General features: G+C 37.9%; 2 protein-coding genes across 2 annotated transcripts in view; one reads left to right on the plus strand and one right to left on the minus strand.

Moving 5' to 3' along the window:
• Positions 1-18781, plus strand: part of PPA1 (inorganic pyrophosphatase 1) — a 24055-nt gene continuing 5274 nt past the window's right edge. The window contains exons 1-8 of the mRNA XM_006212878.3: positions 1-197; positions 2476-2534; positions 10911-10964; positions 11782-11901; positions 13852-13938; positions 14995-15121; positions 17482-17609; positions 17888-17973. Coding sequence (XP_006212940.1) covers positions 134-197; positions 2476-2534; positions 10911-10964; positions 11782-11901; positions 13852-13938; positions 14995-15121; positions 17482-17609; positions 17888-17973 — 725 coding nt within the window. The 5' untranslated portion in view covers positions 1-133. The remainder of the gene's footprint in view (positions 198-2475; positions 2535-10910; positions 10965-11781; positions 11902-13851; positions 13939-14994; positions 15122-17481; positions 17610-17887; positions 17974-18781) is intronic.
• LOC102536687 (large ribosomal subunit protein eL39-like) lies at positions 10122-10542 on the minus strand. The gene has a single exon (XM_072972330.1). The coding sequence runs from the start codon at positions 10275-10277 to the stop codon at positions 10122-10124; it is 156 nt and encodes a 51-aa protein (XP_072828431.1). The 5' UTR covers positions 10278-10542.

Below are 18781 nucleotides of genomic sequence, written 5' to 3' on the forward strand. Positions count from 1 at the left end.
CGCCCCTCTAGCCGGCCCAGTCTCCGCAGTGCGCAGGCGTGGAGCTTTCTCCTTGTCAGTCGGCGCCGCGTGGGATCTTGTGGCTCAGTAGCAGCGGCGGAGGCAGCGGCGGCGGCGGCTGGTCTTCGGCACGATGAGCAGCTTCAGCAGCGAGGAGCGCGCCGCGCCCTTCACCCTTGAGTACCGAGTCTTCCTCAGTGAGTGTCGGAGGCCCGTGGCCCCTCCCTGCCTGCCCGCCCATTCATTCCCGGGCCTCGCCTCCGCTCCCGCCCTGGCGGCTGTTGGCCCGCCCTCGGCCCCTTGTCCCAGGCGTCGGGCTCCTCGGGCCGGTCCCCGGGGCCTGGGCCGGCCTGGCCCTCTCATTTCACACGGCCCTCTCGCAGGCAGGACAGCGTGGGTCGGCCTTACTCTTTCACACTCTCGGTTGGACCTGAACCTGGGCTAGGCTAGTTTTGCAGGTGTCCGGCTCGGGCAGTGTCTGAGGGAAAAAGGAAACCACTGAGTCACCCTAGAAAGGTGTCTGGGGGTAAACTAATCCCCGTAAGAGGATTATTCAATTTGGAGGAACGGGGGCGGGGGAGGTAATGGTGGTGACTCCCTAAGACCTTAATTCCTTCCTTATAGCTCAGATTGTGGGCACCGAGCAGGATCAAGTCCAGACCCTCGTCCTACAAATGGGGAAACTGAGGCCCGGATCAGGAGCGGTCAGTGGAGGACTGGACCCATCCCCCTGGGATCCCAGTAGAGCTCCTGCCTCCCTGCCGCATATTTTCTCGTAACACTGATGCTGGGAAGACGCCTTATGAAACAGAAAGCTGTTCGCCTTAAGTCAAACAGGTGACGTCAGTCTGGGAAGCTTGAGTAAGAAAGTGCCAAATCCTGTGCAAGGAACCGGCGTTTAAGGGGTACCTACCCCAAGTATGCACTTAGAGCCGAGGAGGCTGCAGGCTGGCGGCGCTCCGCTTTTCTTGGTGCACCACCTTTTTAGCCTTGCAGGTGGAGGAAAGCTACCTTGGGTTTATCTTTATCCTCTTACCCGCCCCCACCTTCGCCCCCAAAAGATTATTAGAGATAACGGAGGCGTTCGAGAATGTGTCACCAAAGGCGTTTCTGTTTTAAGTACTTAACAATTTTATTCGAAAGGAAATGGGCAGGTACCACAAATTCGTGTGTAAGAAGGGCCTTAAAGAGACGGGTACGGGGAAGAACAGCAATATTGAAAGAACAAAGCTCCCAGCGAAACGTAGCCTGATGCAAGAGAAAAAGGAAAGTGAACCCTAAAGTTACACAACTAGTTAAGTTTAAACTGCCATTTAAAATACAGGAAGGGTGGGACACCCTCTCCCTAACCCCTCCCTCCCCGCCCATTTTATTTAATTTCGGAATTAAGCAACAAGGGGCAGTGCAGGAACTTTTGACAAATAATTCACTGAAGTATTTTCGTAAAGTTGCTGTTGGCTCTAGAATTTCTCTATAGGAGGGATTTAAAGAGATAACTCTAGTTTGAAGGTGGGAGGATGATTAGGGTAATTGTCTTCAAGCTATACTTGCAGAACACACACAGATTTTACTTAGATTATGTATTGGTAGTGAGTACTAGATAATTTAAATTTTTTTAAAAATTAAAGACTTCTTAGCATCTTTCCTTATTAGGAGAAGATTTTTACCTCTATAATGTTACATTTGCCAGTCTCTTTAAAACTGGTAGGGGGTTGAACCACAAGTCACAATTGACTCTGAAGGGACCCGTATGACACTGGGGATGGTCACTGCTGAGTTTTTCCTATTACACTTTGATTTTTAAACATGACAGGATGCAATGTGGACTGACCCTTAGGTTTCCTAAAGAATAGTAAGGAGGTTTTAAAATTACTTTTTGGATATGGTAGTTAGGTCTTTAGAATACAGAAATTACCTGTTCAAGTATTGTTACAACTAGATTATCCTTAAGAAAAATCATAATCTAAGATGGCTCTGTCTTCCTGGAACATCACTTAAAGCGACATGGTTTATGATTTGGCAAATTGATCCCCTCCCTTCTCGCTGAGCCCAGGTATTTCATTAGTTCTGTAAATTGTCAACTGACATAAGATCAATCCAAACAATTTGATTGCCTTTTGTATACTGGGCCTTTCTAGGCTCTGGGGATACAAAGCTATGTAAGGCAGTCCTCACTGCCTTACGTAAGGGTTAGTACCTGTTGGACACCTAATGAACACGTAGGATAAAAACCTAACCTGATTTTGGAGGCATCAGGAAGGTGAAATATGCAACCAGTTTTTCTGGGGTGGGAATAAAATCTAGTGAGTGGTGTTGATAATGAGAGGAGAGGGTATGTGGTAAATCTCTGTACCTTCTCAATTTTATTGTAAATCTAAAAACTCTCTTTTTAAAAAGTCTTGAAAAATGTACTTCCTGCATCTGGAAATACAGTTAACCAAAAAAAGTAACAATTTTTTCTAATTCATTTTGCAGAAAATGAAAAAGGACAGTATATATCTCCATTTCATGATATTCCAATTTATGCAGATAAGGTAAGACATAGTCTCTTTACTCAGATCAGTTAGTCCCACATAAGAATTTTCTTAACATGTCTTAAGAAGTACTTAAGATGCCTCATTGTGCTGTGAGTTAAAGGTGCACTGATTAAGTAAGAGTCAGTCTTAAATCCAGATTATTTGGTTAAAGAAGCAACTATAATTGGGGAAGGGGTAGAGGAACAGAAGCAAATGTTTTAAAGCTGTCTTGTTAAAAAAAATTCACGTTGGTCTTTTCTGTATGTGTTTGGAACTAAAATCTTAGTACTTTATAAGTGATTTTAAAATTAACCAAGTGGCCAGCACAAAATTTGGGTTGTGGGATATTTATTATTATTATTAGTTTTATTTTTTAAATTTTATTATTTATTTGTATTTTTTAAATGGAGGTACTGAGGATTGAACCCAGGACCTCATGCATGCTAAGCACACGCTCTACCACTGAGCTATACCCTCCCCCTGCGATATTTATTAAACAGTAAACATTACATTATTCAGTGAATACAGGAAAATTCAGTACTTTCAATGGACTGATAGAGTTAAGATCTGAAATAGTGTTAGTAAAGGTTAGTCCATAGACTTCTAAAAAGAGATGTCTGTTCCTCTACAAACCAGTGAGCTGAAGAGATCTAACTTTAGCACAAATTGGTAAGAAATTTATTTTCTCCCAGGGAAAAATGTCCAGCTATATGCTTTAAAATCTTTGTGATCCTTGTGAGGTAGAGTTACTAGTGACTCTTTGTTTTTATTTTTATTTTGCCTTTTTCTATTTTCTAATCTTTTTACGAAGAGGGTGCATTGTTTGTACAAATTTAAATAGTTATTGTTATTTTTAAAAGCCATTGCTTGTTTTTTTTAACTTTTTTTATTGAGTTATAGTCGTTCTACAATGTTGTGTCAAAGTCCAGTGTAGAGCACAATTTTTCAGCTATATATGAACATACATATATTCATTGTCACATTTTGTTTTTCGCTGTGAGGTACCACAAGAGCCTGCATATATTTTCCTGTGCTATACAGTACAATCTTGTTTATCTACTCTGCATTTTAAAATCCCAGTCTGTCCCTTCCCATCCCCTGCCGCCCGCCATTGCTTATTTTAACTGACACAAGAGCAGATGTCTTGATTCTTTTTATCCCTTAAAAATTTTTTCTGTTCAGCCAAGAAGCTTGATCTATAATGAGGGCAAATCTTTATGAGTCATAAAAGCTTCATAGGTCACTGACCTTCCTTAGCTAGGTGTCGATACATAATACATGTGAATGTCACAGTCCAGTGCACATCTAGAATAATAAAGATGAAATCTTATCCTTGTGTGTGTTGAGTGTTACTGTTTTTCCGTGCTTGACTATCAGAAATCGATAAATTCATTGTACTTCTACCAGGAAGATTGCTACAGTTCTGTGCTGACACTGGACATTGGCAGAAAATCTAACCTGCTCATTGCTTCTGAGGAGTGTGCCTGAGCTGGGCTGTAACTGGTGGCAGTGGAGCAAACAACCTGAGGCTAATTATGTGCCACAGTTACAGGAGGGACCTCTAACTGGCATGTGTTCTCCTGTGGGATTCTCAAAGCTGTATTTATTCAGAAACTTAATTTGTTACATCTGATTTCTTGGGAGTTGATATGAACTGCAGAATCCTTCCTTCCCCTTGAATTGGCCTCATTTGGTTGGCTTGAATTATCCGTTTGCTGTATAATTAGTATGTATATCAAATTACTTTATAGTAACATCTGAGACCTCTAATGAAGAGGTATAAAATGATGACCTTCTGTTTACTGATGGTTCCTTGGCATACCATGTGCTGAGGAAGGAAAACATTTTCTTGACATACAATTGGGGTTTTTGTGTTCGTAAGTGTCTTAGCCTGTTTGGGCTACTACCACCAAATACCATAGACAGGGTAGCTTATAAACAGCACATGTTTATTCCTTTCAGTTCTGGAGGCTGGGAGTCCCAGATCAGGGTGTCAGCATGGTCAGGTAAGGGCCCTCTTCTGGTGACAGACCTCCGTGTCCTCATGTGGTGGAAGGGGCTGGGGATCTCTCTGGAGCCTCTTTTTATAAGGCCCTAATACCATTCATGAGGGTCCCACCTCCTGTTTTAAGCATTTCCCAAAGGTCCCACCTACTATACCATCACCTTTGAGGGTTAGGGTTTTAGCATACGGATTTTGGAGGAACACAAACATTCAGCCCATGGCTATGTGTGACTGGACAGTATCATAGCCCAGGACCAAAAGGATCATAGCACTTACGGCGCCTAATCTTATTGCCGCTACTGGCTACCCCAAAATAGGAAACTAAGACTACATTTTGGTGTTGTGTAAAACATCTTCACTCAGGTTACTCTGCAACTCCTTGAAGTCGTGTACTGGACTGCTTGTATCTATAGTCTGGGGTTGATTACCCAAGTGAAGACTCTGCCTTTGTACCACCCTGGACTGGCTCAAAAGCATAAGCTCTTGCAACAACTCTATTTCACCAGTGGGCCAGACCTCAGAGAACTTCAGCGCTTCAGACTCCTGCCTGAGAGGCAGGAAAGAGTTCTTTCGTTTTGTTTTTAAGAAAGTTTAGTCTATACAAAAACACAAATAAGGGTGTGGTACACATAAGTTATTTTGGATTATAGCCTAAGTAAAAGATCTGATTAATTCTCCTGGTTACAGAAGAGAGAGGTTTTTGAAAAAAATTTCATTGTGGTTATGTTTAAACACATTTTTGTGTGGGTGGTCATAAATTTTCTCCCTAATATGGTTGGTCATTTGAGGGGTGCAAGGGGGGAATGTGCCTTTAACACAATTCAGTCAGCTCTATGAGGAAAAAATGCCCAAAGACTTATGATCTACTCCACATCAGGACTTTTCAATGTGGACAGCATGTGATTTGGTATAGGTGCCTCTAGGTAATCAATCCAGCCAGTTCTGGAAATCCTTGTGACTCAGATACCCTACTTGGATTATTTCCAAATCCACTGGGTGAAAGAAGGCAAAAGGAAGGGCTCACTGGATTTTTTCTTTTAATTGTTGGGATGTCTTTTGCTATATTGGGATCAAATATAAAAGCACCTGTAGCTCAGGGTGTCTTCTGACATAAAACTTCTGAGGTAACAGGAAATTTAAACAGTGTGAAACACTGGGTAGATTAAAAGCTTTATCTAAATCTTAAAGTGCTCAAGTATCATGACTTGATGTTCTAATTTTAGAAGTTTGGTATTTTTCTATTCAATGTCTTAGACTTTGATGTTAAACACTAGTTCTAACCATAGAGGTTTCTATTTGTTTTTCAGATGACTCGTGGGAGAATATATAAATATGGAACTATGTTTCTTTTCTCCTCTTAGAGAAAAAAATCAAGCTTCTAGTCAAATAGGTTGGTGCTTCAGAAACTGAACAGAATATTTTCTGCTGTTGTGTATCATTCTTAACTTTTTAAAGATACTGTCTTACTGTACCTGAAACTTTTGTTGGAGATATACCACTCAAGTGGATGTGTGTTAGATTACAGTTTGACCCTTGACCAAATGCTGGGGTTAGGGGCCCCGAATGGCATATAATTTACAGCCGGCCCTCTTATCCGGCATTCCTGTCTGGGGATTGAACCAAACGATCGTGTAGTTCTGTGGTATTTACTACTGAAAAACATCTGTATATAAGTGGACCCACAAAGTTCAAATCTGTGTTTTTCAATGGTCAGTGGTACTCACTTTCTTACAGGCTTTGCTTTGTTTTGAATTTTTTATTTCTGTTTATAGGCAGCTCTATAAATGGAACTTTCAAAAAATGTCACCAAATTAATAATTTAAATACTGTCCATCTTCCTCAACTTTTTATGTATATAGAACGGTTGGGGTTTTATTCTGTGTTTCTAAACCAAAGTTAGAACTGGGGACACAGATGAGCACTGATAACAATTAAACCTAATTGGCATGTTATAACTAAGAATAAACTCCTATTTTTCCCCCTCAGATGAGCTTTAAGGTGACTAAATTTTGAAGACAGATATTCTAACCATAATCTCTGTGGTTTATCAACTTTGTCAAAAGGTTGAAGTTGTAAAACAACTTTAAAAAACTTAACAAAACAGAAACAGACTCATAAAGAGAAAAAACTGTGGGTTGCCAGAGGGGAGGAGGGTGCTCTGAGGGAAGCAGGTGTGGGAGATTAGGAAGCATGCTCTTCCAGTTATAAAATAAGTCGTGGGGATGTCCTGCACAGCGTGGGGACATAGTCAACAGTATTGTAGTACTTTTGTATGGTGACATGTGCCAACTAGACTTACCATGGAGATGATTTTGTAATGTGTATCATCCAATCACTGTGTGGTACATCTGAAACTCATACAATATTTTAAGTCAATTATACTTCAATCAAAAAATAAATAAAAATAAAAAGACAAAGTTATTTTTGACAGACTTGACTAAAAAAAAGTTGTGATGATTAGATATGCATGTTACGTACAGTCACAATGCCTGACTTATAAAGTGTCAATACACAATAACCAAAAAACTAAAAATAGGGTGATGATGTTGACCACGATGACTGGTTACATCTGAAGCTTTTCAGAGCTTACTTTATAAAGATCACTGAACCAGGAGTAAGAAATCTTAGTTGTAATCCTGGTTTTACCACCAGCTGGCTTTGCCACGTTGAGCAAGTTGCTTTACCTTTGAGCACTGTTGGTCTTAGTGAGTGTCTTAGATTACCTTTAGCACCATGCTAAAGCCCTTATGTGGATTATCTCCTTTAGCCATCATTCCAATCTCTGAGCTAGGTTTTTTCATTAACTTAACTGTCCAGGATTACCCACTAGAATTCATAAGTGGTAGTGGCTGGATTCAGAGCCAGTCATTCTGGCTCAGCACCTGTGGTGTTAGCCACTGAGCCACACTGCCTCGAGTGATGTTGGGTACATACGTGGGGTGGATTTTACTTTGTGCTTTTTGGTATCTTCCATAGAAAATATCTCTTTGATATTTACAAAGAAAAAAGCAGAGGGGAAAAGGCTTGAGCTTTTTGTTTTTGTTTTTGTTTTTAAGCATAGAATTCAAAGGAAGTGAGTAAGAACTTCCTTCACTTGGGAAGGCCATAAAGCCTTCCAGTCCAGGGATTCTTGGTGGCCCTGAGGCCCTGGAATACTCATCAGTGTGTTTCAGAGGTCATGAGATCTCTCTGAAAATGTAACTGGGTGTAAATGTGCATTTTTCTTGGAAAAGGTTCTATGGTTAAAATTCTTAGCCATTGCAAACTGTAGAAAAGGTTGACAGCTGGAAATGCAGACTTGTTTGATTTTATAAAGATAAAAAAGTAAAGAAGTTTTGGTTAGAATATCTTTTTTCAAAATTTAGTCATCTTAAAGCTCATCCGAGGGGGAAAAATAGGAGCTTATTCTTAGTTATGACATAACAATTAGGTTTCATCATATGCCACACGCATAGAAAGTAATAAAAATTTCATGTATGTATGCATTGTGAAATGATCCCCCCAATCGAATTAATGAACCTCTCCATCACCTTATATATTTGTTTTGAATGTGTGTGTGGTGAGAACACTTAAGATAAAATTTGAAGAAAAACAGTGGTGGAAGAAAGGATTTTCTTCTAAATTTATCTAGAGAGTAGACATAAAGCAAAAGGCTAGTTAAAAACAAGGGCACCTTGCCTTTTTTTTTTTAACTTCTAGAGTATTTTTCAAGTATAAAATCTCTATCAGAAGAGCTCACGTAGTCAATAAGGAAATGTTCTACTCCCATAAAGATGCTTTTGTAAAAAAAAAGGTACAGTAATCACTACAGCATCTACATACATATGCTAAACATTTGTTTTACAGACTAGTCTCTCACCTAGATTTGTGGACCCAGCTTTAGTCTGAGGCCTACAAGCTGAAATGACCTGGTTTGGAGATCCAACTCTTAGGGAGTTAAAGGAGCACTAATTCTGTTCGCTGCTAGTCTTCAGTGCCTAGAAAAGTATCTGACATAAAACAGTGGTGCTTAATAAATGTTTTTTGACAAAAATGAATGAATGGTCCCTGAGATTCCTTGCAGGATACACCTTGCTATTTTTGTCCCAGCTAATTTCTAATAAGTACCAACTTCAGGCTTTTGGAGCTCTGCTGTTTGCAGTAGGCTCTTTTTCTGAAAGATGTTTTCTTTCCATTATGTTGGTTCTTTCTCTTTTTTGCTTTCCTATTGCTTATGTAGGTTTGTAATATTAGGTAATGTGGTTTTGAGGATCTCTATGTATTTACCATGTAATTCCATTAAAATGTTCAGTATAGTTTCCAAACTTGGAATCAGTGATTGTAGCTCTATTTGCTACTTTTTTTTCTTGAGGCACTTTATTCATTTGATAGTTTAAAAACACAACAACAACAAAAACTAGACAGTTTCCTTGATTTTCCCGTCCCAGACGATCTTTCATGTAGTAACAGCTCCATCTTGTGGACCTTTCAGGTATTGCTGCTGAAAACTGACTTGTTAACCGTCCAAATCTTTGATGTTTTTAATACCTGAGGTGTGGTGCTAAATAGATGCAGGTTTTGTTCGAAAACTTACAATAAGTAAAATGATACTTAATCAAAGATGGGATCTGAGGTTTCCTACCCACGAGCAATGTGTTACTTTTTCTAAAACCATCCAGTTATGAGTTTATAGGTATACAGCAATTTATTCAGTCCTGGGTTTAAGTAATGTCTCCATTCTTTGTGGTTTTTTAAATGTTATGTATCAAGTAGCATCAGGAGGCTTGGAGCAGAAGCCGTGGAATTCTCTAGTCTCCTTTGGTTTGACCAGGAACATAAGTAAGTGACAGAAGTTTTAGCCTCTTAAATATAAATCTGTGTAGCTTTCTGCTTGGCCAAAGTAGTAAAAGGTAATTATTGGCTGAAAACTTTTGACTTATTCCCTTGTAGTTTTATCAATCCCTGTTTTTTGATGCAAAGTAGCAAAAAAAAAAAAGAAACAATTCTAAGAAGTATGTAACTAAGTGATTTTCATTTAAAATCAACTTTTAAAAATATACATTTTATAAAAGAATAATGGCAGATTTTGCTTCACGTGTGCCCTTTGTAGATGTTTGAAACTGAAAGACTACATTTAAAGTTTCATTCCTTGGTAAAAATAATTTTCTGACTACTTAAAGCTCAATTTTAATTAGAGAACGTATTTCAACTTGATATTTGACTCTGGTGTGCAAAAGGAGATAACTGACTTTTCTTTAATTGGATTTTTAATCAGTAAGCAGCTGAGACTTTTAAATATGTTATCCAATTTCAAGAAGTCAGTTTAAGGCTGTAAATTCATTACAATAGAACTGCCATTGGTGAAAATATTTTGGGAACTTTTTTTTTTAATCTTCAATGTCAAACTTGTGTTTTGAGGAGTACTTGTTCCCCCCCCAACAAACGGTCTCACATGTTTATTACTGAGCCAAAGCAATAGGACAGAAACACTGACACAAAGAGAAAAATCATTTTCCCAAACACATCCAGCCATTCAGGCAGAAGCACTGTCTTCAGAGTGAATGGTAAGATGCAGGTGACCTTGACACAGCATAAATGTGTGCCACCTCAAGTGCGGCTCCTTACAGACCCAGCGTGGTTCTTCTCCAGTGTCTTCTCTTGGAGTTGTACTTGATTTTATTACCAGTTTTCATTTGAATCCTTTGGGGAATGGGATGATTCTGCTTTTGTTTCTCGGCTAGAACTCCCTTGATCCTGAAAGTCTTGTGAGAAGACATGGCGAGGAGCAAACTCAACCACACATAGGATGGTGGAGAAGAGAGTACTTGATTTTTAGAAACAGCCAAATTGGGAGAATAATTTGGGTAATCAAGCTGATTGATTTTGTTTGAGGCTAAAACTAAAGTATGACAAGTAAATTGATTTGGAGTTTCTCTTATAAATCGCCTCTTCAATAAAAGTTCCAGTCCAGAACATTTTGAGTAATTGCACTGTCCCTAGAGGAAATGAATAGCCTTTGGAGATGGTTGCTTTGAAGATGGTCCTCCTCAGAGATACGAATTCTACTATGTTTAAAAATTGTTTTCCTTCTTTATAAAAACATGCTTCCTTCCCACCCCTCTTTTATGATGAAAAACTTAATGTTCATTAAAACATACAAAAAAGTTTAAAGAATTATACAGTGAACAACCATACACCCACCACCTTGATTCTACAATTATTTTGCTGTATTTGCTTTATCTCTTCACCCGTCAGTCTGCCTTATTTTTTGATGCATTTTGTTGACATTCTATTGACTTCAAGGTTTCAGTACAGCCAACAGTATAACTTTGGAAGAACTGGGGCACGCTTATTGAAATAAGAGAACAAATTAGCTCCTGTGACCGTCTCACCTTCTCTTTTGTTTTCAGGATGTGTTCCACATGGTAGTTGAAGTACCACGCTGGTCGAATGCAAAAATGGAGGTATGTTTCACCCTTGGCAGTCAGACATAGGAGATTCGTTTTGATCTAGTTGTACTGATTTGCGCAAGAGTTAAGCAGCTAAAGCCTCAGGTTGCCCTCTTTCTAGTCCTATTCTGTTTTCCAGCTGTGTCTCCCACTGCCCGCCAATCTTCCCTCTGTGCTGCAGCTAAACTCAACCACTTACTATTTGTAAATATGCTACAGACTTTCCTTCCCCACACCTTTGCTTCTGGCATTCCCAAAGCCTAGAATTATCTTTTTCTCCTTTTTTCTTCCCTTTAAGTCCATCACTGATTCCTCCATAGAGTCAACAGGCTTTCCTTAGTCACCCCAACCACAAATGATTTTATTATAATTTCTCTCACATTTTATTAATTTCTTCCTGATGACACCTAATGGATTTGGATTTTTGTTATTGATTTATAACATTTTCTGTCACTTAATTGAGCTTTTTTTATAACAACACTGCATGTAATAGACACTCAAATTCTGAATAATTTTCAATGCTTTAAAGGAAGGCTGAAGTCAGACGTATTGCTCAGATATTAGGATTTATTCCAACTAGTTTCAGTTTTTGCTTTCTGGAATTAGTGAATGTTCTTTTTCCCCTCTTGATAGTTCCTATATACCTCAAATACGTTTTCCACTTAAAGTCTGATTATTGAGAAACTTTTATTTCAAATTATTAAAGTGTTAGGAGTAAAAATATACCATTAAAGTGGAATTAGGGGATGTGCATTTCATAATTCATTTCGTTAAATCCTTATTTGAATAGTATTTCACATCCAAATATATGATTTGAAGTTTTAAATTTCAGATTGCTACAAAGGACCCTTTAAACCCAATTAAACAAGATGTGAAAAAAGGAAAACTCCGTTATGTTGCAAATTTGTTCCCTTATAAAGGATATATCTGGAACTATGGTGCCATCCCTCAGGTATGTCTCTGTGCAATTGCTGGAAATGTACCTTTTAGCTTGTAAAATTTAACCTACTACTGTTAGTTGAAAAGATTTAAACATCTTTAGAAAGTTTTTGCTATAGTAGATTTTATTTATTTATTTATTTTTGCTTTGTTTTGCCTTTTTTTGTTGAGGGGGAATTAGGTTTTATTTACTTATATAGTTATTTATTTTAATGGAGGTACTGAGGATTGAACCTAGGACCTCTTGCATGCTAAGCATGTGCTCTACCCCTGAGCTATCCTTTCCCCTCTTCTATAGTAGACTTTAAAAACATAAGGGGTAATTAACTCATTTTATTACTTCCTCGAATAATTTAACTTCAAGGTAAACTAAAAGGTAAATATTTACAGTGTTTAAATTGACATTTGAAAGTTTGTTCTTTTCTGAAATATTTGTTTTTCTATAAGGATTGGCTATAAACTACATTCTTTCTTTACAGAATGAGTGGCAAATCTGTTTAGAGAGACAGTGTAGACTAGTGCTTAAAAGGGTTCAAATCCCAAGTCTGCCGCTTGCTGGCAACCTAACTTGCCTCTGCTTCTCCCTCCCTGAGGCGTCGGTATCTCCCCCTGAGACATTACGAGGCCACAGCTCATGTGGCTATTTGAGGAACGAAGCACTTAGTGCCTGGCACGTGTGAGTTCTCACAGCTGTTGACTTTTATGTTTCGGGTCCTGGTTCCTTCTTCTTTGTGCCGTGCTCTTTGTGGTAAAGTAATAACGGGATTCTGTTTTCCCAGTCAACCCTTTGAAGAGGGGGGATGTCTGCAGTGTTTACCAGCTTATCCCCAGCACAATACCAACGTGTAGTAGGCTCTTACTTGATATTTGAATGAAGAACCACTAGAATCATGTCCATTATGAGTAAATGTATATTTAATTCTGATTTGGCAAGCTAACGCTGTGGCACTTATGATTTTTAAATAAAATATTCAATTTATTTTCTTCCTGTTCGGTTGTTTTTAATAACCACTGAGCCTCTTGAGAGGGATTTACTGTGAAACAAGCCACAAGTTATTAAAACAAAGGCCAAACTCATCTAGCTCGCTAGGCCATCACAAAGCCGTTTGCTTTAATTATAGCACTTCACTTTGTACTTGAAATACGTCCCCTTGGGAGAATATTGCTGAAATAGTTATTCTTCTGTAAGTTGGATTTGGCTTTGTCGGCTCCGGTCTTCCTTTTCCCCCTTCACTTTTATCTTTTGCCCTTACTCCAGCTGAGTAAGCAAACAAATCCAAAAAATATGTTCTGAATTGGGAGAGAAAAGAACCAAAACAACAGCTACACTTTAAACCTAACTTCCTGGCAAGCACAGACCATCCCTTCTTTTGTGAGATGCTCGGCAGGGGCTCCGTCTTGCAGTTCAGCAGGGAAGAAGCCCAGGAATTTAAAGCTTCAGAAAAAGCCTGATGAAAGTTTTCACTCTTGGCTCCTGTCAGCAGTGACACTTTTGCCATCAGCACACATCATTTCCATTTTAATATTACTGCCTACCTATCTCTGCTTTGGAAATTTATTTTAAAGAAAATCTAGTTAGTAGAAGAGAGTAAGGACTAAGAGTTCATCAAAGCAGTTTTCTTTTAATATATTTTTAAAGTAAACATCTGAGTCTGCATTTGTGTTTGCATATTGTCTCAGTTATTAGATAGTTGGGTTTTGTTTATTTAAAACGGGGTCATGATCCATTTTAAAGATTAAATTTGGTTTAGCATTATCTGCATAATAGGAGCCCAGCATTTAATTAAATTATTATAGGTAGTTAAGATTTTTAGATGTGAATAAAGAATTTTTTAAATGAGAATAAATAGCTGAAGATTCATATTTTTGCAGAAAGATCATGTTGTCTTTTAATGTCAACATGATCCACTTTGTCAGTAGCATGTATAGGAATGATACACTCTAAGTCTTATTTTTTTTTCAGACTTGGGAAGACCCAGGACACAATGACAAACACACTGGCTGTTGTGGTGACAATGACCCAATTGATGTGTGTGAAATTGGAAGCAAGGTAACAGAATCTGAAATATTTTTCTTTAGTGTTGATATCAATAAAATATACAAAGTTCATACTTTTAAAAATATTGTAAATAAAATCTAACAATACTGGTGAAATAATGTCTCTTTGGGTGATAACTTAAAAGCTTCCATTCCATTCTAAGCATTTGTACATTAAAATTTGTACATTTAAACCTAGCCTAGGGAAAAATGTATATATGTACGTATGTGGCGGAACTGGACACGTTCTGCGTTGTCTTGGAAGGCAGATGAGTATCAATAGATGCATTCCTTCCTTGTTGAAGGAAGCTTGTAATAAACCAGTCACTTTTGAGTTCATTAACAATTTTAATCTTTATCCTGTGGCCTTGCTCAGAGATTCATTAAGGGTACCTAAGGAAACGTTCCAAAGAGAATGTACTACTAATAAAATCTTCTTTAAGCCTAGAAATTGAAAAAACAACAACAACAACAAAAAACACTTCAGCAGGGTATCAGGAGGCAAATTTAATCAGTACAAGGCAAACCTTGCCTAAAGATTTGGAGTGACCAGTGAATTGGCCCAAGCTAAATAGCCCCACGAATTGGAGGTTTATGGTAGGGATTCATTCGTCAAGTGGAGTTGCTCTAAGATTCTGACAATACTTATTTTCTTTATGAGCTTTCCCAGGCCCAAGGAATTAGTAAACAACTGAAAAGAAAGTTGTCTTTCAGTTTCTTAAATCATAAAGTTCATGCACATGGTATGACTTACTTAACTCAGCGACTCCTATAAAATAAAAAGTAATGAAAGTAGATTAAAATATGTATTTGAAACAAATTATTTCTTACATTTTGAGACTTATTCTTTGGCACAATCAATGACAGTTTAAAAAACATGAATTACTCTGAGCTCTGATAGGACTAATGGACATTTACCTGTTTAGCTTTTTAAAAGCTGAAAGGAACAACCTTAGGGTAAGTTTGCAGAAATGTGGCATCTTCCTCATTTCCTGTTATCCACCAATAAAACTGTTCTTTTAAAGTTTCATTCTCTAGTATTGACCTGGCTGTGGTTTTTGACTCTCAGGTATGTGCAAGAGGAGAAATAATCAGGGTGAAAATTCTGGGAATATTGGCTATGATCGATGAAGGGGAAACCGACTGGAAAGTCATTGCCATTAATGTGGAGGATCCTGATGCAGCCAATTATAACGGTAAGAAAATTTGAAGGGTCTGACATCTTTATACCTGAATCTTACGCACCACCACACTTAACCTGTACTGACAGAGTTGAAAGCCCATGCCTTAAACTGTTAAAGAACGGAGGAGCAAAACATTGGACAAAGCATTCCTATTTCTACTAGTGAACTTCCGTAGCTAAATAAGTAAACATTCTCCTTCATTCCAGGAAAGAAAAAATCTGGCAGTTTGTGTTTACTGTTTTCTCCTTTCTTTCCCCACGTGCTAACATCCAGTTGCTCTATTATTTAAAAAAATTTTTTTTAATTGAGATATAATCCACATACCAGAAAATTCACCATTTTAAAGTGTACAATTCTATGATGTTTGATACACACACGAGACTGTTAACCATCACCACTAATTCACTACTCTGATAAGAAACCCCGAATCCATTAGCAGTCACTCCCTATTCCCACTTCCCTCAGACCCTGGCAGCCGCTAAGCATTGTCCATCTTTATGGATTTGCCTATTCTGAACATTTCACATAAATGGGTTTGCGTGGTATGTGGCTTCTTTCACTTAGCATATGTTTTCAGGGTTCATTTACATTGTAACATGTATTAGTACTTCATTCCCCTTTTTCTAGGTGGTAAAACAACTATTAACACAAAATTCAGCATTTTAACTATTTTGAAGTGTACAATTCAGAGGCATTTAGTACATTCACAGTGTTGTGCACCCATCACCACCGCTATCTCATTCCAGAATATTTTCATCCCCCCAAAGGGAAACTCTGTGTATCTCTAAGCAGTCACTCCCTATTCCCTCCTCCTCCCAGACCCTGACAACCACTAATCTGCTTTCTGTCTCAGTGAATTTGCCTATTCTGGTTATTTCATATACAGGGAATGTAAAATATGTGCACTTTTGTGTCTGGTTTCTTTTAGCATGTTTTCTAGATTCACCCAAGTTGTAGCATGTACCAGTCTCATTTTTTAAATGGCTGAATTATGTTCTGTTGTATGGATATATATCACATTTTGTTTATCCATTCATCTGCTGATGGACATTTGGGTTGTTTTTGTCTGTTAGTAGTAATGTTGCTGCTGTGACCATTCCTGTAGAAGTTTTTGTGTGGACATGTGTTTTTAATCATCTTGGGCAAGTTCCTGAGTCATATGGTAACTCTTACACTTAGCCTTTTGAGGAACTGCCAAACTTTTTTCCAAAGCAGCTGCACCATCTTACAGTCCTGCTGCCAGCAGTGAATGAGGGTTCTAATTTTTCTGCTTCCTTGCCAGCACTTGTTGTTTATCTTTTTTTATTATAGCCATTCTAGTGGGTGTGTCTTTTTATTGTTGGAATTATATGTTTCAGATACTAGACTTTTATCAGATATATGATTTGTCTGTATTTTCTCCCATTTTGTGGATTTGTGGATTGTCCTTTAATTTTTTTTTTTAAGTGTCATCCTCTCTTAGAAATCTTTTTTAACTTCTTTTTTTAAATGGAGGTACTGGGGATTGAACTCAGGACCTCATGCATGCTAAGCATGCACCCTATCACTGAGCTATACTCTCCCCCTGAGCTATACCCTCCCCTACCTCCTTTCATTCTCTTAATGCTGTCCTTTGAAGCACTCAAGTTTTTCATTTTGATATAGTCTGTTTTCTTTTATTGCTTGTGTTTCTGGTATCCATATCTAAGAAACCATTGCCTAATTCAAGATCACAAAGTTTTAATTGAAGTTAGTCGATTTACAATGCTGTGTTAGTTTCTGGTGTACAGAAAGTGATTCAGTTATACATATATTATTATTTTCAGATTCTTTTCCATTATAGGTTATTAGAAGGTATTGAATGTAGTTCCCTGTGCTAAACAGTAAGACCTTGTTTATCTACTTTATATATAGTAGTTAGCATCTATAAATCCGACACTCATAATTTATCCCCCCAGCTTTCCCTCTTAGTAACCATAAGTTTGTTTTCTGTCTGTGAGTCTGTTTCTGCTTTGTAAATAAGTTCATTTGTGCCATTATTTTACTTTTTTTTAGATTCCACATTATATGATATTTGTCTTTATCTGACTTATTTCACATAGTATGATAATCTCTAGGTCCATCCATGTTGCTGCAAATGACATTATTTCATTCTTTTTTGTGGCTGAGTAGTATTCTATTATATATATACTCCACATTTTCTTTACTCAATCTGGATGATTTCCTTTTAATGTGAATTTGTGTTCTCTTCTCAACAAGGTGTTAGCTCAAACATTATCTTGAACTTTTTTGATAATCCATCCCATAGTTCTCTCAAAGTAAGAACTTGATATTTCTACTGAATGTGTAAGTAATTACATATACACCTTGCAATCTATTTATTCTCTTCTTAGATATTAATGATGTCAAGCGGCTGAAACCTGGCTACCTGGAAGCTACTGTGGACTGGTTTAGAAGGTACAAGGTTCCTGATGGGAAACCTGAGAACCAGTTTGCTTTCAATGCAGAATTTAAAGATAAGGTAAGTGTGTCACTGCAAACTATAGCTTTAGTTCTATTTGTATTGATTGAGACTTATAATTTAACCATACTTCTTACCATCTAAAAACTATATGATAATAAAACAGATGTCTAAAGACAAAAGACAGCCTTAATGTTAATTTATTCATTTAAATGTTTTCTTTTTTTGACATAAGGAAGTGATTCAAAAGAGAGAAAGTTATCAGGCTTTGGGGAAATGTTGATAGTAAGGAAAGAACATGTTTCTGTCATTCTAATGCATATCTCTTCAAATTATAGGACTTTGCAGTTGATATTATTAAAAGCACTCATGACTATTGGAGAGCACTAGTGACTAAGAAAACTGATGGAAAAGGAATCAGTTGGTAAGCATTAGTTCTTTTTTGCATGTTTAATACACAAAGCAGACCAGGTTGCTCCAAAGGTTTTAATAACCAGGACATACTGTACTGTTATGTTCACTTAGGAGAGAGGTAACTGGTTTTGTCAGTGCTCAAGTCAGTAAGAGGTGCTGACTGAAAGAAAAACCCACAAGGTAAAAGTTTTTAGTTAAGTTTTATTCAGGGACCTTACTAAGAACTACAGCCCAGGAGACAGCCTCTCAGATAGCTCTGAGGAACTGCTCCAGAGAGGGGAGGGAAAAGCCAAGATGTATATGTAGTCAAGCATCAAAAATTTACTGCTAATCATAAAGAAGAGACATCTCAGGTTAATGATTTTAGTGCTTTTCTATGTAGGGGAAGAGGCAAGAATCTCGGGTCATTTGAAATTTTTCCATAGACACACATCTTCACTATCTAAGGACCAGTATGTCCAACTGTTTCCTATTTTTCTCCATCCTGAATTCCCCTCAAGGCACTGTTGGTGGAGGCTGCAGTGGCTAATGGCTTGATCCTTGCAGAACTGGAATGACAGGCAACACTGTTTTCCTCTTCAAAACGTAGCTGTATGAGCAACTGAAAAGTGCCACAAGATACTCTCTGAATAAGTACAGACCAAAACTATAAAGGGGACAGACTGCCTCGCGTCAGGGTGCTCACAATGTGATGGGTATAATCAGGTTGAGTGTTAGGGTTAGGATTCTCCGATGTCAATATGTAAGATTCATCACAACTAAAGTGGGATCTACCGTACATGCTGAATTTACTACTGCTGATAATAATAGCTAGTATT

The sequence above is a fragment of the Vicugna pacos genome, chromosome 11 (genome assembly GCF_048564905.1).
Source record: "Vicugna pacos chromosome 11, VicPac4, whole genome shotgun sequence".
Taxonomy (NCBI): Eukaryota; Metazoa; Chordata; class Mammalia; order Artiodactyla; family Camelidae; genus Vicugna; species Vicugna pacos.

Bases quoted from the DNA above. Each gene is read 5' to 3' on its own strand.
- LOC102536687 (XM_072972330.1), bottom strand. From the start codon at position 10,277: ATGTCTTCTCACAAGACTTTCAGGATCAAGGGAGTTCTAGCCGAGAAA.